Below are 26,795 nucleotides of genomic sequence, written 5' to 3'. Positions count from 1 at the left end.
CATTTAAGTACTTTCTGTCACTACCAGTGACTTCAAGGTGAAAAGCTTCATATCACATTACCAATTTGCTGAAGCCTATGGACTGTTTTTTACACTTCAGTTCAGCAGTGGAATCGACACACAGCCTGACTGCCATAATAAAATAACAGTGGAAATGCAGTTCTTGCTTTTAGTTTACGAAATAATCTGCATGTCAGTTTTAAGGAATCATAATAGTATTCTACATCGGAGCATACACCATGTGTTGGCAGTGGTCCCTCCCTACATTCAGCAATCTACCCACTTTTGGTTGGGAAATGCTGATTTTACCACCTACCTACTGTTAATATGATTTTGATTAACACTTAATACAAATCTTCAAACCCTGTAAGAAACACATATACAGCCTTCCAATAAAATTTAGCCCATTAAGAATGGCCATTGCTCAGTGATGATGCACTTTGGTCTAAATTGCTACGAAAGCCAAACTCTCCCTTCCTACCAGACATTAGTTTTAAAAGAGGGGGGGGGGGGGGAAATAATTTTCAAATATAAATATCAGCCTCATTGTAGTAAAACCCTGGATGTTTGAGGGCTTGGTAAATTTGGTGTCCAATAAGATGGCTCAAATGCACTGAAACTGTTCAAACCAGATCAGGCAAACATGCACATTCATTTGACTGAGACATGCAAATCTTTCATTCACTTTAGACTAAACCGAAGCATCAGTTAATTAGCGTGGGGGTAGTGGAAGGGACACCGTCCATATTCACTCCAACTTCTCTGTAGGTATCATCCTCCCTACCGGGCACCTCTAAAGTACATAACAAGGAACCAGAGCATACAGATATTCCCCTCCAACCACAAAGTTCATGCCCCCACAGCCCCAGATCCCCTGCTAACAAACTTAGGAGAGTTAAGAAGGCGAGCTGAGTATTTTAGGAGTCCCTACAAGTGCTTAAACCAGTGTGTGCCTCCTCCCCACGCCAGGAAAGCCAGCGCGAATGATCCCCAAAGCTCCCAGGAGCGAGTGCAGGGAGAGAGCTGGCGCAGCTTACCCGGCGTAGCGGTTGTTGTAGAGGTAGGCTTGCACTGGCACCCAGGTCTTCAGGACGAACAGACAAAGAGGCAGCAGAGCTGCTACCCGGCTACCGGGATTCCCCGGGAGTTTCATGGTGCAAGGGGCAAGGGATGGAGAGCGAGCCCCGCCGCAGCCGCCGCCCCGTCTCCAGGTGGCAGCTCCCCCGCGCACACAAAGCGGCCCCCGCCGGACCGGGGCGGGGAGGAGCGGGGCAGCGGGAGGTCGCGCCGCGCCGCAGCCCCGCATCAAACAAGTCGCCGAAGAAAACTAGGGGTAGGAAGTTGCCTCGCAGCAGCAGCCCGGGGGACTGGCCCGGCCCCGTGCAGCCCCGCTCCCCAAATCCAGCGTCCGCGCTGCCGGCTGCCCCCTCGCCTCCCCCTGGCATGTGACAGGGCGCTGGCGGGCGGGGGGGCAGGCAGGGCTCGTGCCGCCGCACATGCCCGCCCTGCCCGGGGCGCCGCGCCAGGGCTGGCAGCGGGCAGCCGCAGCGGGTCGGAAGGTTTCTGGGACATGAGGGCTCCACACGCACACACACACACACACACGCGGGAACAAAGGGACGTGGCGTTTCAGCCCTGGGGCTTTGTGTAGGGCCGCGGGGAAGGGAAGCCACCAAGAGTGGGGTTAAATATATATACATATTTGAGAAGATATATATATATATATATATATATATATATATATATATATATATATATTCTGGCCTAGCTGCCACAGCATCTCTCCTGGAACACGTTCCCGCAGAGGCAGGGGTGAGCTGTGGTGTTGTGCTGCTCCTGGACAAACCTAAAGTCACATCCCTGAGGCAATCCCTTGTGCAGGGCAGGACACAAGCATGGGCAGAAAGGGGGCCTGAAAATGGTGAAAATAAGGATTATTATTATCACTATCTCTGGCGAAAGGAGGGGGGGGGGGGAGGCTGATACTGAAAGCTTACCTGGGGCCACCAGGAGTCTAGGTACGGCGCTGTCCCTGTGTCTTGTAACCCAGGGAAGGCTGGTTAAGAAGGCTAGAAGTTAAGATGCAGAAGAATCTTTTTGCCTGAGATAATTTTGAGTTTTAAAGAACGCAACGTTTGTCTGGAAAAAGATTAGCCTAAAAAGCCATTCTGATATATAGCAAATGGATGGTGTCTTTTTTTAGTACTTATATCCCCTTTCATAGCTGGATCACAAAGTGCTTCACAGACAGTGATTCCTGGCATCTCTGTGGTAGGTAAGAAATGCAGGGGGGAATAGAACCAGCTGAGATTTGAACATGAGTGAGAAATAGGGTGCAATCCCTATTAATGCTTCAGTGGGAAAGAGGGAGCTTTTTGAAAAGGACTGTATGAAATTATGCATACTTGGTGCTTTGTGGCTGAAAAGTAGGTTAACTTATGCCTTTGTATCCTACCATTTACTCAGTTAGCCTGTAGGATTTTCCAGTATCTAATTTTGGCTTTGTGCTGCAAATTTGCAGTGCAGCAAACCTTTTCATGTGCACTGTGTCCATTTTGCAGCACCTCAAAAGCTTTTGAGGTACTGCAAAGTGCACGTTCCCACTCGTGGGGATGCAGCCACTGGGTGAAAAAGAACTTCCTTCTGCTAGTTTTAAACTTGCTACCTACTAGTTTCATTTTATGACCCTAGTTCTTTTATTATGAATCCTGACTGCAGGATCTCAAGCCTGTAGCCTACAGGTGTCACCCAAATGTATGGAGCAATGTTTAGTCTAGTAGAGAGATGGTAAGCAGACAAGAAGCCTCATTTGCCGCGGGCTGTTTCCATGATTTTCTTAGCCTTACTGAAGAGTTTGATCTGATAAACAGACAAAGATAAACTTAGCATAAAATCTCAATAGTGGTGAGTAGAGATTAAAAGATGTGAGGAGAAAAGGAAGATAGGTGGGATTTAAAGTCTTTTGGCAGCCCTTATAACTCTGATTTAAAGAGCAGTTGAGTAGAAAAGAAAATCCACGGAAGTACACTGAAAAAAAACTTCTCTTTAAAATGAATGTAAAATATAATTTTAGTCTCCTGGCCAAATCACACTTTCTAATGCTTTGATTTGGTGTTTTTCTGGTCTGTTACTGTGTGAAAAGCCCACACAAACAAGGGGAATGTAAGAAAAACCATAGAAATGACTGTACACAAAGTTCTATCAGATGCTCCAAATAAGTTAAAATGCAGAATTTTTTTGCCTGAAATAATTTTAAGTTTTGAAGAACACAATGTTTGCTTGGAAAAATATTAGCCTAAAAAGCCCTTCTGATATATAACAAATTGATGGTGTCTTTTTTAGTACTATATTGCCTTTCATAACTGGATCACAAAGTGCTTCACAGACAGTGATTCTCAGCATCTCTGACGCAGGTAAGAAATACAGGGAGGGAACAGTAAGACCAGCTGAGATTTGAACATGTGAGAGAAATACTGTACAATCCCTATTAATGTTTCAGTGGGAAAGAGGGAGCTTTTTGAAAAGGACTGTATGAAATCATGCATACTTGGTGCTTAATGGTTGAAAAGTAAGTTAGCATATTCCTTGGTATCCTGCCATGCTGGCACTAAATCCAACAGTAATCATATGACAGAAGCTAGAGATGGAAATGACCTATTAGGTCACCTAGTCCATCTCTCTGCCAGTGCTGGATTATTCCTTTTTGTGCATTTACCAGTGTCCTGTCTGTTGAGCTGCCTGTAACAAAACAACATTCTAGTACCTGTTTAAAGGCTCAAAATTATTTCTGATACAGTGTTTGAGTAGAATTATACTAACTATGGGTAAATTTGTGTGCATTTGTTTTACTCTCTCCAGCATATGATGTAGCAACTGTCTTAGCTATATTACATTGCATTGCCTGCAGACAAATATGCCACATTTTCTTTCTTTCACTTACGCTCTTATATTCTTAGTTTTTAAAGTCTGTTTTCGATTTTATTTGGTAATAAATGCCCTTAATTTCTAACATGCTACTTGCATTTTTGTACCAGGTTTTTTATGCTTTATTACATATTCCTTATTTCATTAAATTATGCCCAGGCTTTTTATTCTTTATTATATAATCTTTTTATTCTAGTGTACCACCTTTTAATTTGAATATCCCCTCAATCTTGTTCTTAGATGTTCTTTGTGTTACGGGAATGTTCACAGGCCCAGGCAAGATCGCTGCTTCGCTGTAGTAGGTGCAAAAACACGCAGAAATACATAGTCCCTGCTGCAAAGAATATACAGCCTATATTGAGCTGTAGGGATGACAGTTATATGTACATTAAATTTCTGTAGGTTGACAGATGCAATTGAGCATGCCTGGTATGTGGAGGGCGGGAGCACAATAGGGCAATAAAACAGCAGGAAAACTAATCCACTGCTTTATCTGACATCCACAAATTGTTTGCTTTTCCTGCTACATGTCCTTCTCCCTTGTGCCACCCCTGCAGTATTTAAGTCATATGTCAGCTATCAAAATGTTAGCAAAAACAACATATTAGCTACTCCCATAACAAAATCTTGCTTCATTGAACTCAATACATTTGCCAGTGACTTTCTTGGGGCCATATTTTACCCCAGATATGTTTCTTTTTGGAGATACCCTTGCCATGCTCTTAGAAATATGATGAAAGAATGAACAGAAGAGAAAACCACCATTTAAAACCAAAGACAGTGGAAGGGAATGCAATGAGAAATTGCCCATGTCTTTTTTACTTACCACAGAGAGCTGAATTTGGTTTAAACACCAGAAGGACACTGAAGGTATGTTTCCACTGTGGCCAAATCCAGAAGGTATTTAGGCACCTAACTCTGTTTTAGGTGGCTAAGCTCCCATTGATTTTAATGTGAGTAAATGCTTATAAATGAGAGTTGGGTGCTTATATACCTTTTATGTGGATCTATGCCTTCTGTGACTGCAGTGCACTATAAATATGTTCAGATGAGCTTCAGAGTATCTAGTTGGGTACAGCTAGCTGTGGTTGCTGTGTCAGCACAAAGCTCCTCATGGCCTAGTCACTATTTACCCTGCTTCTTGTATTGGTTATGCAGACTGCACTAACCACAAGCAGAAGGCTACTACTACCTACTTTAAAACTAGCTTGAGTCTGTCTCTGCTTCAGTATACTGACAAAGACTGCAATGTAGGCATGTTGGGAGATGGAAGCACGGGGACAAATCCAAGTTCAACAGCATTTTGTAATAATGACCTAGTAATGAGTATTCCTTTATGAATGCATTCAGAAGTAATTAAGCCTTAGAACTGAATTACATGTCTTTATAAAAGAGTAATTTTAATGTGAAAAACCTTGATACTTAGCTATTGTCATACAAGAGTTTCCATACAGTTGTATCTTGCTGAATTTTTTCACTTGGAGCTAAATGTCCAAGGTAGTGAATTGTGATAAAACTAAATTAGATATTTTAAATAATTCCTAAAGTTACATCATTTCCATTATTCTACCCCCTCTCTACTCTCCTCCATCTCACACAAAAGAAGCAGCATCTCTTCCTTGTCTAGGAATGTGTTTGCAACGTAACATGTTTTTTGATGTATATAGGATTGCATGTTGTATCTAAAATTATCAGAGTAGTATGCTTTAGAAGTAGTTCAAAGAGATTACCAGTAATGGAAAATATGAGGAACAGATCAGCAAAAGGCCCTATAGAAGAATGTTTTGAAGGACTAGTATTTAGAAACTATCATGATAGATGTCATCAGAGGGGCTTTTACAAGGTGTTGCATAATCTTAAACTTCTTTTCCTTCCCTTGAGGGCAAGCTTTTAGTCTTGGAGCACCTTTTGCATGTCTGTGAGTATATGCAGGCATGCGCCTATGCATAGACTTCTTTTCTTTTTAATAAAGTCTTTTTGAGGGAGCTGTGACAAGCAGTAGGAAAGTTTGTTCTGTCAAGAGCTAGAGTCAGTTCTTGAAGCAGATGTGTTCCCTTTGTGCCTGGTCTTTGCCTAAGGCTCCTGCCACATGTTATACTGAAGACGTGATTAACCAGTTAATCATGTCTTAAGTTGTGACCCAGCTTCACATTAAAGCAATTAATGGCATTATAAAGCAAGGAATAAACCATAAAGTTATTCCACAAAAAATGTGTAATAACTTCATGGCTAGTTCCTATCATGACATTAATTGAACATGTGGCAGATGCACCCCTGTGTGTGGGGGTGTTTGTACAGGAGCTGGGAGGCTACTCTGATGCACTGTAATTACAGCGTGTCAGAGCAGACTCAATTAATCGAGTCTGCTGGAGTCTGGTAATTACCATGCTCCAGCCAGCCTCTGTCTCTCATGTATCAGTGTCCCTGCACTTCAAAATGGTGGTGGGGGTGCTTTAATACAGTACATTCAATGAGCTTTAGATAAAGCAGCTCTTTTGGGAGACACTCTAATTAAAGCGCTCTCCCCCTGCCCTCCCTGAGCACGTGTAAAAACACCTTGGGAGTTCTGTCAGCTGTTCTGGCCTCCTAGCAATGGAGGTGCACCATGTGTCCCCAAGGCTGGGAGCTGCAGCTGATTGGGCTCACAGTCATGGGGGTGCACAATACACTTCTGTTGCTGGGAGCCCTGTCAGCTGATCTGGGCTCCTAGCTAAGGGCATGGTGGGGCTTCCAGCGATGGGAGTGCATGGTGCACCCCTGCAGTTGGGAGCCCCATCAGCTGCGGGCTCCCAGCTGAAGGAGTGCATGGTATGCTCCTGCTGCCAATCCTGAGCTCCCCCTGCAGTGGCAATAAGGCATGATGGGATCTGATGCTTGATTCCACAATCATGCCTTTTGCCATGCATGTGTGGTATAGCAGGAAGTACAATTCTGTGGGTTGTGCATCAGATCTTATTATGCTTTTACCCGCACATCTGGTAGGGGCTTAGGAATTCTGAAAATGGTATTGCCTATGTGATATTTGTGACAACCCCTTTCCATGATTGGTGTAGACAAAAAGTTGCAGCATGACTATACCTAGATGTTGTAATTCATAGATTGTTTTTTTTTAGTAGGGAGTTAGTCCTGTAAGTCTTTGACATCTGCTGCCATTTACAGAGGATTAACACTAGAGAGATTTTTCCAGACCTGGACTTAAAAGATTTTCAGCTGAATGGGATGGCAATCTTTCCACCATGCAGGCATTTTTTCAGTCTTTCCTTTTGATTAAAAATAATAGCAGGCCTAGAAACATAAAAATGGCAGTCCTGAAGCATTTCCTCCACTTCCTCCACAAATCATGTGTATTTACTCTTAATAGCCCATTAAACCTATTATTCTTAATAGCCTCTACCCTCCTGTGGTCACAAAAGGCTCTGCAGTTATTAAGGAATGTACTCTTTGGGAAGTTTGCATTCTTGTAATTGTTTTGTAGATGGGGGATACTGAGGCATGGGGTTGTTAGCTGACATCCCCAAGATCAAACAGTAAGTCTTTGGCAGAAGCAAGAATACAACTCAGATTTCCTAACATTGTATTATTCTTGAACCACTAGGTCATCTGCCCTTCTGTAATTAAGAGTGCATTGTATCCCAAATCTGATGTACATGCAAATTAGCTCTGATAATCTATTCCAATGGTTTGCAACCTGTGGTATGTGGACCCTATGTCAAAGGGGTCCACGAAAGATGACTATGATCAATCAAATGTATGTGAATACCCGCACTTACAATTCAAAGGGGTCTGCACCTCCACTCAACATTTCCAAAGGGGTCTATACCTCCATTCATAATTTTTTAGTGTCCACAGATGAAGAAAGGTTGAAAACCACTGATCTATTCTAATAGTTTCTTTAAAAAAAAAAAAGTTTGGCTGATCATATTCAGACTCAGACAAAGTTTAACTTAGTCTATCTTGGCCTGAAGAGGACTGACCTCAGAGGCACCTAATGGTACATAACACACTAAAAAAGTGTGCGCTTGGGGTTTAATTTCCTTAACTTTAAGAACACAGTTTACAATTAAAGGATGTGCTTCAGTGGTTTTATACCTCAGGGAAGAAAGAAGAACAAGGAAAATATTTTGTCAAGAAAGGGAGGAAACAGAGGAAGAACCCCAGAAAAGAAAGGTGAATTCACCCATACTTGCCTCAGGAGACCGGCAGGTCACACTGGTGCATGTGGCAGCCAGGCACATTTTCAGAGTGAGTGCTCATTCTGAATTGGCCTGGGATGCTCTGGGCCAAGTACTTCCGGCCCCAGAGAGGGGCACCCCAGGGGAGAACCTAACACTTGGAAGCCAGAAGCACTAGGGAGCTCCGCTACTGATGTTGATCTGCTGAGAGCCAAGCAGGATCAAAGCACCGGGGAGAAGGCAAAGGAGATCGGAGGACCTCCACCAGAGGAAGTATCGCCATGGATGTCCAGGGTGATGGGATATGATTGGGCAGGAACCTTTCTCTCAAAGAAAGCAAGGGAGAGGGAAATGGCGAGGAGCCAGGGAGCTCAGCCCTCCCAGAAGGCAGGACTACTATTGAGGACTGTTCATTGGAGCCCGGAGGGATGCTATTCAGTTCTTTTTTTACTTTGTGTACTTAGATCAGCTGAGAGGGTTTAAATTTTTTTTCCCCTTTTGATATACAAGTGGACTTATCAGATTGTCCCAAGTGAGGCCAGTGGCTGGGCTGCAACCTGGACCCCTTAAGTCTGGAAGGACCGAGGTTTGTACAGCTCTGCCTGGGGAAGAAGTCACTCCAGAAGTTATTGTGTTTTCTTTCTTTGATTTAAGAACTGAGGTGTGGTAAGGTCAGGGTAAAGGGGAAGGAGGAGCCCCATAAATCCATCTGGCCAGGTGATCCAAGGTGATTCCCCCCTCCCCCCTTTTCTTTGCAAGAACCTCCTGCTAATACTAACCAGAAACCTTAAAGATGTGGCAGGTGAGAATACAACATCGGGGAGGGGCAAAGGAGATAATTATCATACCTCCTTAACCCATTAACGGTTGAGGGGGGGAGACATCATCACACTGAGGACCCAAGCCCTATAGCACCTACCATCAACATATTTATTTAGAAATACTGTGTCCCAGGGGAGCTGGGATGCTGAAGGAACCCCGGGGCAGCAAAGAGTCCCACTTACCTCCTGCAGAGCCGGAAGAGCCGGACGAGGCGCGCATGCCGAGGACGCCGGCGCAGGTGATCAGCCGGGCATTTATCTGGCTGCAGCAGAGCAGCGGGGGCGGAGGACGCCTCCCGGAAGGAACAAAAAGTGGCCCCGCCGAGGCAGTGGGGCGGTTGAGAGGAGGAGACTGGAGGAGCAAGCTTCTGTGAGGAGGGGATCAGCCGCCACACGCAGCAGCAGGGAGAGAAAGAGGCGGAGCCAGAGCAGGCTCCGAGAGAGTGAGCAAAGCAACTGGCAGCAGTGCTAGTGGAGGAGCTGGCTCCACGGTTGTCGGCAGAGCCGGTGAGGAAACTGGCTGCAGCACCGGCAACAGAGCTGGAGGAGGAGCTGGCTGGGTGACAGACAGCAGAGCCGGTGAGGAAACCGGCTGCAGCACCGGCGACAGAGCCAGAGGAGGAGCTGACTGGGTAACAGATAGCAGAGCTGGTGAGGAAACCAGCTGCAGCACCGGCAACAGAGCCGGAGGAGGAGCTGAGTGGGTGATAGGCAGCAGAGCCGGTGAGGAAACCAGCTGCCTCACAAGCAGCAGGATCGGTGGAGGAACCGGCTGCATTGCAGGCTGTAGCGCCTGTGAGGTAACCGGTCGCACCATAGACAGCAGAGCCAGTGGAAGAACAAGCTGCATCACGGGTCGCAGGATTGGAGCAGGTGCCGAGGTGGAAGGGCCGGGCTGGCGCCCCAGTAGGCTGTACACCCCGCCTGAAGACCTTTATTGACAGCCGGCAAGTCAGGGGTGAGAGGGTGGCAGGCCAAGGACAACGTGGGAGCCAGAGGAGGTAGAACTTAAGGTGGCGAGTGGCCGGGGTGTAGGGGAGGACGGAGCTCCGAGAGTACCCGCCAAGGAACGCGCCGACCCTGGGGGCTGCCCCAAGGGAGGACCCCCCACTGAAGTTCCATCCAAAGTCGTGGCAGGAGAGTTAAGGGGTCCTCCTGACGTCAGCAGGGGTAACCTCTGGGGCTCACCCATAAGCCCAGGGCACACGAGAGCTTGGGCCCGGGCAAAGGCGGCGCGGGAACACCTATTAGAGTGGAGGCGGGCACATACTGTAAGAATTTGCCATGACTTCTGAACTTGTTAATATTTATATACGTTCCATAGATGTTACAGTGCCCAAAACGTGACAGTGGTTGGTTTTCATTTCTATAAACTAGTGGTTACCATATGTCCATATGAAACGGTTTAGGCATAAAAGAGATTTTTGAAAGAATAAGTTCAATAAAATATACCATAGTGTAAGTATATGACTTCACAATTCCATCCAGGAAGAGCACACACCAACTGCTGAAACTTCCTTAGCCTGACGAAGGGTTTTTTGAACCCGAAAGGTTGCTTAATAACTTTTCTCCAGCTATTTGAGTTGGTCTAATAAAAGATATCAAATTCACCTAAGGAATCTTGTCTGCCTATGTCCTTAGACCAACACGGCTACAACCTAAACCCCTGCTGACTTCACAATTAACTCACAGCTACAAGGGTTTTGCTGTGGACTATAATTACATTGTTGCATGAGTGCTCCTAGGAGGAAGAGAAACAGTATTTTCCTGAAGATAGGCGAAATGGAAACACCCTCTCAGATGTTATCTCAGATGTTAATTCATCTGTTTGCTGCAATGCCAGCAGGAAACTTGTCTTTTTCCCCTCAATACTGCTTAATTATTAAGTCATCTTGCCATGTACACTTGGAATATCTCAACCATTCTCTTTCAAGCTTGAATGACTCTTGTATGTTGAAAGGGTATGTACTTAAGTAGTATGCAGTTCAGATTTTACATAAGTTAAATATAGAAATGTTGAATTACTCAGATCTATCAGAAATGTGGTATTCCCCTCCTAGAACTGGATGCATAGCTCTGCAAAATGTCCAGTTTTAAGTGAACCATGGAAGATGAGTAAAGTTACTGAGCTAGTACAAGGGTTGGGAAGAAGGGATAGAAGAGGGCACCAATGAGCATATTTAACGCACATATTCTGTTATATCCTGTAAATGTGAAAGTTACATCTTGGCAGCATTGGCACTTGCACAGATCCTTACTGAACTCTGGTGAATAAGCTGAATTTCCATGGGCTTTCCCACTGGAATAGGGCAATCTAGACCAACCAGTTCTAACTTGCATTGACATGTGTGTATTTTTTTTATTTTGGCATGTGATGATCCTGAGTGCGTTCACAGTACTTTTGGCCAGAAATTTGTAATAGCAAAACAAGAAAGGACATACACACGGTAGCTTTGGGGGTATCAGAAATGGTTATATTAGAACCATAAGCATAAGAAGTATACTGACTTTGTGTCATAAAAAACAACTCTTCTTGTGCTGTGTCAGCATGATTTACCATCAACTTAATTGGGCAAATCTTCTATTGACTTCATTAGGAACAAGATTGGGTTTTTATGTGGCCTATTGGACTAAGGGACATACTATACTCAGAGTTAAGTAATCTTTAAGAACTTCCCTGAATCAAAAACTTATGGTGGCAACTTCTTTATTACTGTTGATTATGTACAGTTCAAAACTTCCCAAGTTATAAAATATGACCTGTAAAATTGTTTCTAACACACTATGGCTTCTGCTATGCTGATGGAGGAACAGATGAAATCATCTTACAGCTTTGGGGGAATTTTTTTTCAAGGTTTCTAATAAACTCTGTTTTCCACTAGAGCAGGCCAGATCTTAATCATTAATTTGTTTTACATCTCTCAACATTCTTTTTCAATCTGGACTTTTAGAAACAACACTTTTTTCATGTGCCTTGATTTTTTGAAATCCAAATCTGGAAATGTCTATATTCACTTGTGAATTGGTAGGCAATTTCCTGGTGGAGAGAGCAGAAATAAAGCTTCATACCCTAGTCTTATTAAGCCCCTTTCTTCAGGATTTGTTTTACTGTTGATTTAAGCAAATAAGTTAAAATATAATAGACAATAATCTCCAGAAGCATTCCTCATGTTAGCTACCCAGCAGAGGGAAAGGCAAACCTTTGATTCAAACCTTCTTCTTCCTTATATTATCTGCTCCAAACTGTCATGTGACAGTTAGGGACCCTTTTAAGACTTAACCAACTACAACAGAGGTTCCCAACCTTTTTATGCTGTGGACCGGCAAACTGTGGACCGGAAGTGACTGCAGACCAATAGCGACTGTGGATCAGCAAACTGCAGACTAGCAGTGACGGGCATACTGTGGGCAGGTAACCAACCCTTTTTTTATACACATTATAAAAAAGAGTTGGCTGCTGGTCCACAATGTGCCAGTCACTTCTGGTCTGGCAGCCAGCCCTCCTGTGGACCGGGAGCCAATGCTTTGCAGCCCAGTACCAGGCTGCGGCCCAGGGATTGGGAGCCCCTGAACTACAACACACTGTCACACCACATTTAAAAATGTATGTTTCAGATACCATTGTCTAATTCCTAATTGATGTATTACCAAAAGTAGGAGATAATCTTGCACTGTATTGTGTAATCTAAGTGTGTCTCAAATTTAGAACTTTTATTTAAATGAAGTATTTTTCATCTAGAAGAAAGACAAAAAAAGGATATAGGATATCTATGGATTGTGAACTCAGAAGAAGAATAGTGTGGGGTGGAACATTCTCAATTATTTTGATTTACCTCTTGTACTCGGAGTATTTGTTGGGTATAATGTTGAACAATACAATTTCTGCCAGCACTTCTAGAATCCTATATTCTGACATAAGAATACCATACAAGCCCAGGTTATGCTGGAACTCTGTCACTGCAGGGAACCTGACTCACTTTGCTCTGGGACATTTAGCATCACCATGATGGAATTATGGGTCCTTCTTGCCTGGAAACCCATGTCAGTTTACTCAATATCTTCTCTTAGAGGGTGCAACAACTGGACTGTGGACAAATGAAAATGGATTGGGGATATGTATAGACCATATAGCACCTATCAGGAGCGTTCTGCTTATGTATTTGGTTAGTATCCCAGTTTTACCTCCCTCAGCAACATTTATAAGGCAAAGAGCATGTTATACGGCAAAGAGACTTCTCTTCCCAAGAAAATGGACTTCAGATCCTTAGGTACTCTAGGAGATTTGTCAAATACATTGGGATATCAGAATTATGCTATTGCCTGACTGTGGAGACTACTTTCTCAGTCAGGATCTCCTAATCCAGACGTTCATGCAATTTGACAAACAAGATAATCTCTTCCCTAACAAATTAAAGATTCAGTAGTTTCAGTATTTAAAAGAGGAGATTGCTGAGTGCTAATGCCTTTTCCAGTCAAAAGTAATCTTCTACCTCTGCTGGAATATTTTTTTGTCTTTTAGAGTGAGAGAAGTGAACTGATACTTTCTTCAGGTCCCTTTCATACATTCTCTGCCATTTTGGTAATGATGTTTAAAATATTTCAAGTTGATTTATACATAAACACACATTTTGGCAGCTCTCTCAGTTACGTGGTCCTAACCTAATATGGAGATATTGGATCCCATCCCTGTGCAAAACATCTGTGATATATTCTTATTCTGCAGCCAGTTACAGAGAAGCCAACTACTCCACAGTGGGAATAATTAATTTAGAACATACATATGATAGAATATACATATGGTTATCTCATTTGAAACTCTGGGCACCTGTGCAATGTGGAACTACCAAGAAAGGTTCTTCAGCCATCCTGAAAAGGCAAGCAATCATCATTGGTAATCTATAGCACGACAAAATGTAGGGCAAAGAACAACAGGATAGTGTTGTTCTAAAGTCATCTGGTAAATAGAAATTGATGATACATAGGAGAGCCAATGACTTTGCATCATGTGGATATAACAGGGTGGCCTTTCCCTTTAAGAGGGGGCAGCCAGTCCTGCTGAGTTAGCAGCAGCTGTGGGAAGATTGCTGATGAGGGAGTGTCTCACTGGAGATTAAAACCCCAGAGAGCAAAGCTGTAGGGTAGCAACCTGTGAGGAAACAGTTGTGACTTGGAGGCAGATGGCATGCTGAACTGCAGACTGCTTGGTGGGGCCAGATGGCTGTGCTAGCGCCTGAACCACAGGGGTCCCCTCCAAATGTCCAGGACAGGACAGCAAGATTGTTGTTGATGTGTGTGTGTGTTATTTGTTTAAAGACTTTTGTTTATTGCTGTGGACTTGCTGAGAAGCTCCTCAGCCAGTGGACGCCTGCTGGGAGGAGCCCACAGGTGCTGTAATCAGTTTATAGTAGAATAAGGAGATTACAGAAAATGTCACGGTTTTTGAATGAGGACTGTAGAAGATAGCCCAAGTGATTTTTTTAGAGAATCCTCCAGTCTTGCAAGCAAAAGAATACAGAAGCTAATGCATGAGAATCATTGCCTGTCTGACGAGTGTGTATCTGAAAAATTGTAGTATCACGAAGCATGAGGCGGGCATTATAAATATGATGATCTGCATTTCATACGCATGAGGTGCTAATCTTTTTAGTTGGAGACATGCTGAGCAGCCAGTAAGGTGTCAAACTGGCAGCACAAAAGGGAAGGTGCTAAAAAGGTAGCTGTGATATAAATTCACACACAGCATGTCGTGAGAAAATTGCAGCTATGTAGCAAGGAGTGTAAAGGGAAGGTGCTTTCTAATTGCTAATATGTGAATGCTAGGAATCCATTAGTGACAAGAAATTCAATATACTGTAGTTAGCATTACTGAAATCTGGTGGGATGATATGCATAATTGGAACAACTCAGGATATAATTCATTTAGGAAGAATATGGTGGGTAAAAAGCGTGTGTATGAGACCCTGCCTTAAAGCCACTGTTGCCTATATTTGCATTACTGATAAATTGGAGCCCCCTGAGCTTGTTGAATTGATATGTGGGTCAATGTGCTAACTAATAAAGCCCAGGAGGAGGTATTGGTGGGGGTCTGTACAGGCCAACAAATAGAACTGGAGCAGTAACTCTTTAAGCATCTGGCTGTAATGTGTGGAAATAAAAATGTGTGGTCTTGGGAGTACCTCAGTTAGGAAGATGTATTCTGGATATCCCAGCAATAAAATATTATTTGAGTTTCTATAGCAGCCAGTAGTAAAATATCATTAGAGTTTTAATAATATCTAGAAAGTATTTGCATTTAACACAAGGGAACTCAGTTTTTAAAACTGCATTCAACATAATAATAAACAAAGGTGAATTAAACGCTGGGCTAAAAGCATGTGGCTGCATAACGATCTTGGCATTCAATAATATGGGAAAACAAAAGACAGTCCAGCCTATACCTACTTGGTGCTTCTAATGGGTTAATTAATAAAATTGAAGGAAAACGTGAATGAAATAAATTAGGAGGAAAATTTTAGACAAAAATGTGAATGAAAATTGGGAGTCATTTACAAAAGATTTCATAGATGACTAAAACACCAAGATGCCCACTCAGGAAAGGGGACAAGTTTGGCTAAAAGCCCATTCCGGTTTATTGGGTGAAAGTTGCAATTAGAAATAAAAAGGCAATACATAACAAATGGAAACAATATGAACTGATATGAATCAGAATTTATGAAGTGTAGAAAATGTGTAGGAAAAACTGAAGGTATTGGGGAAAAAACCCATGACTAGCAGGGATAAGAACAATAAGAAATAATTGGAATATATTAGGGGGAAAAAGAAATTGTAGCAATGGAATAGAGCTAGTAGAGATAGGATTTTTTTAATAATGTTTTAGAAAAAGCAGACATGTTCAATAAAATAAAAGTAGCATTATGTGCTCATATCACATGAGAATGATTACGTACTTTCCAGTCTATTAGTAACCATGGATGATGTTAAACAACACCTACCCAGGGATAAGCCATTTTTAAATCATCACGTTACTTGAACTAAAAAGGTGGCTGAGGGAACCTCTTGGCCACCGATGTTAATTTTTAATAAATCTCAGAATACTGAGAACATTCCAGATGACAATAGTGTTCTAAAGTTATACCAATATTCGGCAAGTTCAAACAGGATGACCCAGGTAACTGTTTGGCCTGACATTTATCTCGGTGGGAGTGAGGGTGTAGGTTGCGGGGGGGAGGGGAATGGAAAAACTAATATGGATTTCCATTAATTAAGTGTATTCCCATCTAGATATTTTAAATATCATTCAACCTAGTTTTATGAAAAAATAGACTTGAAATCATGCCTGTTTGACATTCTTTGTGGTTACAAGTTTGGTCAATAAAGGTAACTGCGTAAATTCAACATAGTTTTGTGAGGTGTTTGAATCAGTATTGCATTACATACTAGTTAAAAATATAAGCACTTTGCAGTATCAGTAAAGCACACATTAAATGTATTAAGAAATGGCTAACTAACACATGTTAGAAAGCAGTCACCAATGGGAAAATTTCTAGTGGATTTCCACAAAGATTAGTAGGGGGTCCTATGCTATTCAGTACATTCATCACTGACCAGGAAATAAATTATAAAAGCACTACAGATTATAAAATTACCAGACCCCCTCTGGATCTGCGCAAGGCTAGGAGGCATTTAAAGGAAGAGCAAAAATGTATGGCATGAGGGTAGGTATTGGGTCTGGCTTTGTGTATACCACAGGCTGTATATCTAAGGAAGTGCGTGCCCTTCAAATAAGCTACTGCATGTGAAGCTGCCACACAGTGAAAGCAGGTTTTCAAGTGCTAATGGCTTTTGCACAGCTAATGCAAGACAGTGTTTTCTGGTGTTTAGCGTACCAGCCTGAGCCTAAGTTGTGTCTTCAGTCCTGCCCCTAGGCTGTAAGTGACTTTGGGCAAAATACTTCACTTTTCTCTGCCTCGGTTTCTCCCTTTCTAAAAAGGGGATATGATACCAAGCTCCTTCTAAAAAGCACTCTGAGAACTACTAATGAGGAATGACATGTATTATTACTGATGTACCTACTTGACAGGTTCATTTGCCTAAAACGACTCCTAGGTCCTAACAATATATAACTATATCTATATCAATATTGATGTCTATAACTATATATAGGTCTATAGGTCTATAGATATAGACATCAATATCAATATTGGTATAGACCTAGTTATATATTGTTAGGACCTAGGAGTCATTTTAGGCAAATTAACCTGTCAGGTAGGTACATCAGTAATAATACATGTCATTCCTCATTAGTAGATCTCAGAGAGAGATTCTTCTATTAAAATAACATATTTATTTATTTTTAAACTGGTGAAAAACTTGTCTAATATGGAATTAAGGTTGCCCTGTGACACCTCATAACCTTCTAGTAAATTGAGTTCAGTGATTTGTCTGGAGCCAAAATTACTGTAAGGGTTTAGTTCCTTCCATGGAATACAAAGGATCTACCAGGTTTGTGAGCTGTCTTTCTGAGACAGGAAATCCTTCATTAGGATGATGCTGGGAAATCTTCAGAAATAAATTTTTGCAGAAATGCCCACATAAAAAACTTATTTCCTGCAGAAGCAGATAATTTGGCCTCCACTGACTCAACTAAGTGGTAAATTCTCAGGGTTAGACTGTCCAGTATCATTTCCCTAACACTGGCCAGTAACAAGGTTTAGAGGAAAATTTTAAAAGCATGAAGTAGACCAGGGACGTCAAACTCATCTGGCACTAGTGGCTGGATCAGTGTCAGTGAGTGGGCCAGATTGGGCTGCCCTGGAGCCAGTCCAGTGGGACGCTGCATTCAGTGTATGCTATTTGCTGGCCCTGTGCAGCTCATGCATTGCTCACTGGCTCTGCTCTGGGGTTTGTTCTGAATGTGGCGCATAGACCAGCACAGCATGCATACTTTATGCACAGGACTGGCCCCGCATGCTGATCCAGATCTGGCCCAAGGCTGTCCATGCATGGTGGAGCCAACATATGGCACCAGTTTGGTAGTGAGCCCTGTGCTGGCCCTGTGCACCATGTACAGAATGAGCCCTGGAGCAGGGCCTATGCATGCATCTGTATACAGCTCATCGGGGTGGGATGGGGTGTGCATTGCATACAGTGCCTGCCTGGCCTGGCCCTGCATTCTAGCTCTGGTGCAGCCCAATCTGGACTGGCCCCAGAGCCAGCACACAGGTTCAGTTCCATACAGGTGTAGCATGCAGTGCCTCACTCACCCTCCTGGATTGATGCCCTGTGCCATGTGCAGTGCCTGCAGTGCTGGTCCAGCCCGTGCATAAGATTGGCTGCACACAGGGTTGGTCAGAGACCCACAGGCCAGATCATAGGGCTTCATGGGCCAGATCTGGCCTGCATGCTGTAAATTTGACACTCCTGCGGTAGACAATACAGGATAATTTGTACCCTTGCACTAGGTCTCATTCTGATTTCTAATAATTGGAAAGTGGCTTAAGTGCTGAAGTTTTACTTCCTTCTTATATGTAAGGGAGTTCCTATCCACACCTGTGTCATGTAATAATGTTTGTGGGATATAATAATAATGTATATAAATGTTTGTGGGATATAAAGTTTGTGGCTTAAATTCCTTTGTAGTAAACTACAGAAATCTATACATTTAGAGGGATAATATTTGTGTCACTGAACAGACTGCAGCCTAAATGAAATAAACATTCTCTCAGATTGAAACAGTTCTAAAAACATTTTGTGAAATAGATTCTGCTCCAGAACATTTGATGTATCATTCAGTCTGACTTTATTCTTTAGATTAGGTGATCAATATGAAATCTGCAGTTTGCTACTGGAAATAATTTACTTTAATTTCCTGCCATCTAGTGACAGAAACAATGCACTTGCACCTTTTACATTTAATAGATGCTGCATACTCTTGCATCAGCAAATGTAAAAATGTATATTGTATAACTTAGAGAAACAAAATATTGTGCTACCTGTTTTTCCTTAACACCTTAGCACAGCAAATAACATTCATCTATTTTGACAAAAGATCTTTTCTGTACCCACTGATTCTGATGTGTGCATGAAAAACTTTTGCTTAGACTGAAGAATATTGATTCTAGCTGTGTCTTGGCAGTGTAACAAACCTGCAGGTTTATAACTGAGCATAAAATAGTTTACGAAAGCCCTTTATGGTTAGCCCTGCAAGTGCACGTTTTATGTACACATTGCATTTTTAGAGTAATATGAAGTAGGTTAATCAGTGTTCAGCAAAGTGCTATTGGTGAATCCATATGGGTTGTATTATTCCTTACAGGCACCGCTCTCCTTTGAGGGAAGTCTGCAGCTGTAGCACCCCGGTGGGACAGGAGCTCCATAAAACTGTGGACAGGGAACTTCAGCCACTCTACCATCACGCTAAACAACTGGGAAGAACGGTAGGTTAAGAGAAGGATTCTTCTCTATCCCCTCTTGTGAGGCTATACTGCAGCAGTGGTTTAATGCACTCCTTACCCTCAGGTGAGTCCTATTATATCTTCTGCTCTCTCTCTCTTTTCCTTTCTCATGAGTCTTTTGTCTTTGTATTTATGTGAGCTTACATCCTCTCTCTTGCTGTTTCTTTCTCAGTCGTTTTTCCCTATCTATTCTCTTTCTCTCTCACTTACTATTTTTTCCTTTCCATCTTCCCTCCCAAAGCCTCACCTTCCTGTCTCCTGCCTACTCTATAGCAAATTTATTATATCTGCCTTTCACACTGCTTTCTCTTCCCACATTTCATTTCATTCCATTCCATTCCTCTGTCTTTTCCACCCTCAACAAAAACCACTTTTTTCCTGGTATTTACTACTTGCCTTTGAATGCATGTATGAAACCTCTTACTGAGTTCATGCTCCTTCAATAGGAATACTTTGCCACATTGTATATGGCACTAAAATAAAATCCCCTGGTTTTGAAGCATGATTTGTTAGGAGAGGTAATTTCTTTTTATTGAACCAACATTATAGTTGGGAGAGATGTTAGGTAAGCTTTTGAGCACAAAAGGCCTGAAGGACAGATGTTACTTGGGGAATGGAGATTACCCACTGTGCCCATGTATCTTGTGCCAGTTTGCATCATAGATTGAATACAGTTTTAAATTTTAGAGATGGAAATTGTCAATAACTATGTAGGGCAGAAATAAATAGATAAATAATAGTCATAGTTGAGATTAATATTTTATTATACAACCAGCAAATTGCATTTGTAGCTTCAGTATAAACTGTATGACAAACTGACTTGTTTGCATGTACTCTCATATCCTGCTTTCCACTAAAAACATAAGGAGCATGCCTGTGTGTGCATACTCTTTATCCGTATTGGCTAAAGCACAATTTTCTTTGATGTGGTGGGCAAGAACTCAGTGGAATGATCTGAATATCCTCATTCTGATAGTTTTTCCATATATTTTAAACTTATTCATGCAGCATCCTACCAATGTGCACCTCCTTATCCAACTCATCTGTAGGAGTTGAGGGTGTACAGCATCATAGTGGATCAGGCTCCAAGTGGACCAATTCAGTCAACAATTATAATCTTACTATGTTAATTTACCTTTCAATTTTGCACTGCAAGAATGTGCAAAATACATTAGCACTTACATGATGATAGCTCTGCAACTGCAAAGCTAGTTTATATAAACACAGAAGGGTAGATTCTCTGCTGTTTGTAAATTGGTGCTGTTCTATTGACTTCAGTGCTGCACTATTTTAAACGAACAGAGAACCTAGAATACTGGGACAGTCTTTTCGTAGCAATATGGGACATCAAGTAACTCCTAACTTTGGGAAATGTTGTGACTGCACTGTACTGTACATATACTAATTTAATTGTGTTGTGGTATAGATTTGATCAAAACTAGCTTTAAACTATTTAGTTCAGGCACTGTTACTAGTGTGGTTCCAGCAGCCTGGAACTTCATAATGAAAAACAGCATGGGTTACAGAAGCATGGTGAACACTCAGGCAGGTAATTAGGACCTGGGTCCATGCTGCTGTGTTGTGTAAGTCACTATACTTGAGCTAGGAAATTAAAGCTAGTTTGGGTATGTCTTCACTATACTTCAGGGATATTTTAAATTGCCAGCAGTCTGATTCTGCACCAGTAAAATCTGTGACAGACTTGCCATTGACTTCAGGGACAGGAGGCTGATAGGCAGAGTAAATTTTATAGAGAGAATACTCAACTGGATGTATTTGAACCAAGTTTTTTCCTCTCCTCCCTTATTCTGCTCTGAAAAGAAGAGGACTGAATGCTCTTAAATGTGTGCTTTGGTAAAACTAATCTTTAGAATGAATTTTCTCATTTATACAGGAAGAAAAACCAAGTATGCATCTAGCATGGATTTGTTGATTGTACCTTTGCTTCATGGTTCTTTTGTACTTGAAACATTTTCTTTAGTTAGGTTCTAAATGTAGTGCTGTAGCAGTGCTATACGAAACAAACAGGTTACTGTGTAGCTATAAACCTTCCAGGACCTTGTCAATCATAAAGAATATTTCAAATCAGGGCAAAATAATTGGTTCCATTATTCTGAAAACTAGAAGGGACTTTATGTATGTAGCCAAGAAGTAAGTAAGTGCTATAGAAAAGGTAACTGCTGTTAATGAGCAGGTCTTAACAAAATTCCGAGAAACATGATATGAGAATGAAAGCAGAAGAGGTTGTAGATTAGGTAGCCAATGAACATTTTGAAGAATTGCCTAATATTGCTTATGAGTTAAGGTTTTTCTGTTTATTTTACTAGAATGACTTGTGCATGTGTGATATCAGTGTTATATATATTTATGTAAGTAACACATATCAAAGATTTAAATACCATTAAAAAATCTGAACAAGAGCCTCTGAGTAGGTGGAAAAATAAAACAGTTCTAGAAGGCACGTTCAATTTTGGAGGCAGGTTTGGCTGTACTGCTGTTAAATTACATGGCTAGTTTGCATCAGGCTTAAGAACTAACATCAACCTTTCTTAGCTACTCCAGTATTGAAATGGTGAGTACGTTGTCTACATATACCAAGAAGTCTTTTGCTGTATGTCAAAACTGAATTTACTATCTGTCTGGAGGTTGGGCAATCTTTCAGTTTATTTGCTTCATAAATGGACATAAAGAACTCTCTGTAGTTGGGAAATTGGCTTATTTTTGCCTCATTTTTGCCCCATGTTATTCTGAGGTGCATAACTGTGGTTAGCAAACTCACATTCAGTGGGTTTGGATCTTTCCTACGTTCAATAAAGGGGGATTTTTTGAGGTCCCTTCTAGTCTTACATCTTTATTAAATGAAATATTTAATGTTTTTAGATTTTTTGCTGTTGAACAGGAGAATTTCTAGATGTGCAAGAAGAGCACAAATATATTTTGAAATGATAATTCTGTAGAGCTGAGGTTTGTTTGTTTTATAAAAGGACTCGGGGTGTGTGTAGATGAAATGGGGACCCTAAATTGAAGCAGTGGGTTTTAAAAAATACTGCTTCAATTTAGGGCTGATTAAACCCTCGTGTTGTGCAGACACCCCGCTGACTTACGTGCCTCTCCAGTGGGGAAGGGAGGTTGAGCTACTGGCGAGTGGAGCGGTCCCTGGGGTGCAGGGTGGGAGTGCCCTAGTGTTTCCCTCCACAGCAGCGGCAGCCCCTGCCCCAGGCGGCACCTGCCCGCAGGCACCCGGCTCAGGCAGTCCTGGGGGGCACTGAAGCCATGGAGGGAAGCACAGAGCCCCCCCGCAGCTTAGGCAGGCAGGATCCAGGGGAGCAGGGGTGGGGTGGAGGGAAAGATCAGGCTCCCCACTTTTCTTGGGCAGAGCCTGCTTTCCCAGGCTGTTGTCAGGCTGCCTGCAGGCCTTCCTGCAGAGCCGTGGAGCTACTCGGAGCCCAGTGCTTCGCTCCACGGCTGTAGGGGCAGCAAACTAAAAGTCCTCAGACCCGATGATGTGCAAGGTCCTTTCCAGCCCCTAGCAATCTATGAATATATGAATCTATGAGTTTTAGTTTGCTGCACCCCAAGTCATTTAAGGTGCATTATACTGCCAAATTTCCTACAGCAGCTGGAATTAATGCGCAATATGCCACCGAGGCATGCAAACATTGACACCATTAAAGCGGTGCAAAAGCATTTAGCCCGCTTTAAAGTGTTGTGCACATACACCCCTCCTTTCATCTATACACAGTCTTGGAGCACTACAAAATAGTCTTAAATTTGAGTTTATCTGACCAGGAAATGTGGCCTCTGGGACTGTCTATGTTATGGATCGAAATGAGTCTCCCCAATTGTGTTTTGTCACTCCCCAAAACTAATATCTGGCATTGGCAGGTGTTAAAAAAGAAAATCCTATTCCAAACTCAGTATGTTTTGTTATGAATGGAGTTGTATTAGAGGAGATTTTGGTCTTTATGGATATTTTCTGTTTCTCTCTCCAAAGAATTTTCCCTTGCTTCAAACTGTGAAAGATTAACATTGGAAAAAGACTTATTGAAGAAATCTCAATGTATTTCATTAGGAGGATTATGCTTTGAGCCATCTATTCAACTTTTTCAACATCTGGGCTAAGTTTAAGCTTGATGCAATTCTGCTGAAGTCAGTGGAGCTACGCTGGGGATGAATTTCCCTTCTTGTTTGACTGGCAAAAGGCACTTTCATCTGAGCATTGGAGCTATATTCTTCATCCTTCAGACTAAAGACCAAATCCTATTCAAGAATTGGAAAACAGAGATATTAATAAATGCTCCCTCTGTAAATGGAATGCTGCCAACACAGGGCAAAATAGCACTGGATAGCCTTGGCAGTATGCCCTGATTCACATTTGGTGGTTTATTTGAGAAGGAGCAACATGTGCATTCATGATCTGTCTGAAAGCATTTGCAGCATATGTACTATCTGGATAATTCGCACGATACATTTCTTGTTATGAAATACTATAGAACCACTTCAGCTTGTGGGTAGACCAGTATATTAATCATGAGTTACCAATGTGGCATATGGTTGCTGTAGATCTGTGGGGTTTTGTGGCTGCCTTCAATCACTTGCATAATAAAATAAGCCAGGTCAGAATTTTATCTCTAAGAGCACATACTGGAAGGAGCTGTTTCTGACCAAGTTGGTGGTGCAGGATGTTGAAATGTATGGAATTAGGACCTAATTCTGATCTACGTAGTCATGTCTTGTGTAACATACTTGCAGTAACATCCACTGAAATTACTAGGATGACTCAGAATAATTTTACTATTGAGTATGGGCCAAAAGGGAAAAATCAGACTCTTCGTAGGGTTAGGGACCTTCTATTATCCTGAGCCACTATTCTTCTCCTTTATAAACCTCACATGAAGACCAGTGACCCAAGTTCATAAGGACTGTCCTCACTTCTTTCTTGCCAAGACCTGTAAAAGTGGTATCCTTTCCAGGGATCCTTTCCGCCTGAGGACTGTTCACAGAGCCTGAATGCAGTCACACTGCTTTGATTGATAGTCTTCTCAAATTTGCTATGCATACTGTTCTGGTCTTAACTAGATACAAATGGTCAAGGACCAAAACATGAAATAGAATTGGCCCAGGTAATGTGTTCCTAAGGCAAGGCCTGTACACATAGTGGGTGTGTATACATGTGCAATTAATACATTTTGCTCCTGGGCACACCGTTTGAATGTTTGCAGCATGTGGAGCTGGGTCAGAGCAGCCCTGGCTGACAGGGGGCCCTGAGGGTCAGTCTGCCAGCCTGGGGCTGCTCCCCCTCATTCCATGTACTGTGGAGGGGCTGCCTGGGGCATCAGCACAGGGGCGGGGGGGAGCTTCAGCACATGGGTAGCTGGTAGGCAGCCCCAGCACTGAAGTGCCCTCGTGCCCCAGCCAGCCTGGGAAGTATCTACACATACACTTCTGTAGAGTTTTTTACTGTACAGCAGGATAGTACTTGTATTTACAAATACTATCCTGCTGCAGAGTACATGTGTTTACTGCAGCCTAATAGCTGCACACATGTAGATACGAGATGTTTCTTATGCAGCTAGTGAACTGCTCAGTAAATGTCTCATGTAGATGTGCCCACCGATGAGAAATTTTTATTAGCCTCCTACAAATTCACCTCACCTGCATCAGTAAAGGTTTCTGTTTTTAATACTAAATATTTATCTCACTCCTAGTCCAATATTGCCTTTGAGTTTTATGTAACTTTAATGTTTGTGACTTGAACTCTATGGTCAATTAATGAACTTTGAGTTTTTTTGTTAATATCTCTGCACTGAATGTGGGCCTGACTTTGCGAAGAGAAGCTAGTGGTGCATTTTTGCCTTTTCTCCCTTAAGCTTCAAAGTGGGGAGGGAAGAGGAAATCAGAGAGGCTGTGTCTTGCAATGGTTGGTGGAAGGCATATGTAATTTGCATAGGTTATCAGCAAATTCTAGCTTTCCACTGAGCAAGGTGGAAGCTAGAGAGGCTTTTGCTTGGAGTGGATATGTCTTTCTAAGGTGCAATGCCTTCCAGGGCTACTATGGGAGTGGTGAATTTTAGTTACAGGCCCAATCTAAACTACAGCCCTGAGGGAAACAAAAACAAGACAAGTCAACATCCCACTTCTTTACCTATAGCCTGTAGACAAATCTTTTGGGATCTTTTACTAAATACTTCTGTTAGCACAAAGGAATCTGTTTTCACTGACCTGCAAGTGGACAAATACACACAGTCAAAGTCAATTTCAGTATCAAAGTCCAGTATGGAAACTGCATCAGAACTCCTTAGCTTTCACTAATAGATCAGGAAAGAGGCAGAATGCTCCCTGACGAGCCTGCCATGCAGACTGGTGGAGGGGTAAAATTCGTTTCTATGCAGTGGGCCAGCATGAATTTTAGGAACCATTTAACCTATTTTATAAATACAAAAAAAGTGCAAAGATCTTGTGAGAGCCCTTAGCACTGGATGTATTTACTCTTTGTTTATACTATCCAGGTTGTTTAATTAAAACTAATTAGTAAGAATCATCTGTAGAGGTACAGATACTATTACCAGTTTGAAATGAGATGTGTTTTCAGATGAATTCTAATGGCCTGGTGGCATATAAACAACAACAAAAAAACCAAACAAAAAAGCTGGAAACTGCTTTAAAATGCTAAGAAATCTACCTTAACAAAAATCAAATATACTGATAGCTGGGAACTTTAAGCTAATCCTCAAAATCCTTAATTTACTTTCCCCAAAATTACAATACTGGAAATGGAGATCACTTAGCACTGGATCCATCAGTGCACTGAAGCCTATGATTAACTTTGGTTCCAATAGGCACTTAAGCATGTGCTTAACTGCATTCTTGGACCCAGATTTTACTTGACACTTAAGAAATTGCCTCAAAAACATGATTCCCTAGAGTTGTACATAATCAGCATTTCTAGCTCTGGCAATGAGTTTTTCTTCAATATTTTTAGTGGTCTTGCTGCATCAAAGGAAGAAAATCTTGAGAAACACAGAAAGAAAAATAAGTTCTACATTTTGTGAGACTATTTCTGTCTTTGGTTCTATAATCTGAAGCACAGGTGTCATGTTCTAGAAATGAAAGAGAACACTTCTGCTATGTCAGATGGACAGCAGAGTTGCTAATGTTTGATCCTGAGTTGGTTGTCTTTCCAGAAAGCTTTATGCCAGGGGTAGGCAATGTTTTTGGCTGGAGCGCTGAAAAAACTTCAATGTCTACCTTGTAAGGTGCCAGAGTACTGGCATGCGAGAAAAACAATACTGAGGAGGGGGGCACCTGGCAGGATGCAATGCATATTAATATAGTTAATAATCATAAATGTTGCTTTTTTTAACAGTAAATACCAGGTTTTGTAAACATTTTAAACCTGGTGACAATAAATAAAACTTCATATA

The 26,795-nt window shown here is 42.0% G+C and overlaps 1 protein-coding gene and 1 long non-coding RNA gene across 4 annotated transcripts in view; one reads left to right on the top strand and one right to left on the bottom strand.

Moving 5' to 3' along the window:
• Positions 1-1,474, bottom strand: part of CPA6 (carboxypeptidase A6) — a 154,517-nt gene extending 153,043 nt beyond the window's left edge. Inside the window, exon 1 of one of the 3 annotated variants that reach the window (XM_019498499.2) lies at positions 1,038-1,474. In XM_019498499.2, coding sequence (XP_019354044.1) covers positions 1,038-1,306 — 269 coding nt within the window. In that variant the 5' untranslated portion in view covers positions 1,307-1,474. The remainder of the gene's footprint in view (positions 1-1,037) is intronic. The other 2 variants (XM_059724004.1, XM_019498498.2) reach the window with 2 other exon arrangements.
• On the top strand, positions 1,279-26,795 carry LOC109285936 (uncharacterized). Its single transcript, XR_002093833.2, has 3 exons — positions 1,279-1,333; positions 19,233-19,353; positions 23,366-26,795. It is a non-coding gene; the product is annotated as an uncharacterized LOC109285936 (long non-coding RNA).

Source organism: Alligator mississippiensis, chromosome 3 (assembly GCF_030867095.1).
Source record: "Alligator mississippiensis isolate rAllMis1 chromosome 3, rAllMis1, whole genome shotgun sequence".
NCBI lineage: Eukaryota > Metazoa > Chordata > Crocodylia > Alligatoridae > Alligator > Alligator mississippiensis.
The sequence above is the reverse complement of the archived record's forward strand: the minus strand, read 5'-3'. Positions and strand labels throughout refer to the sequence as shown.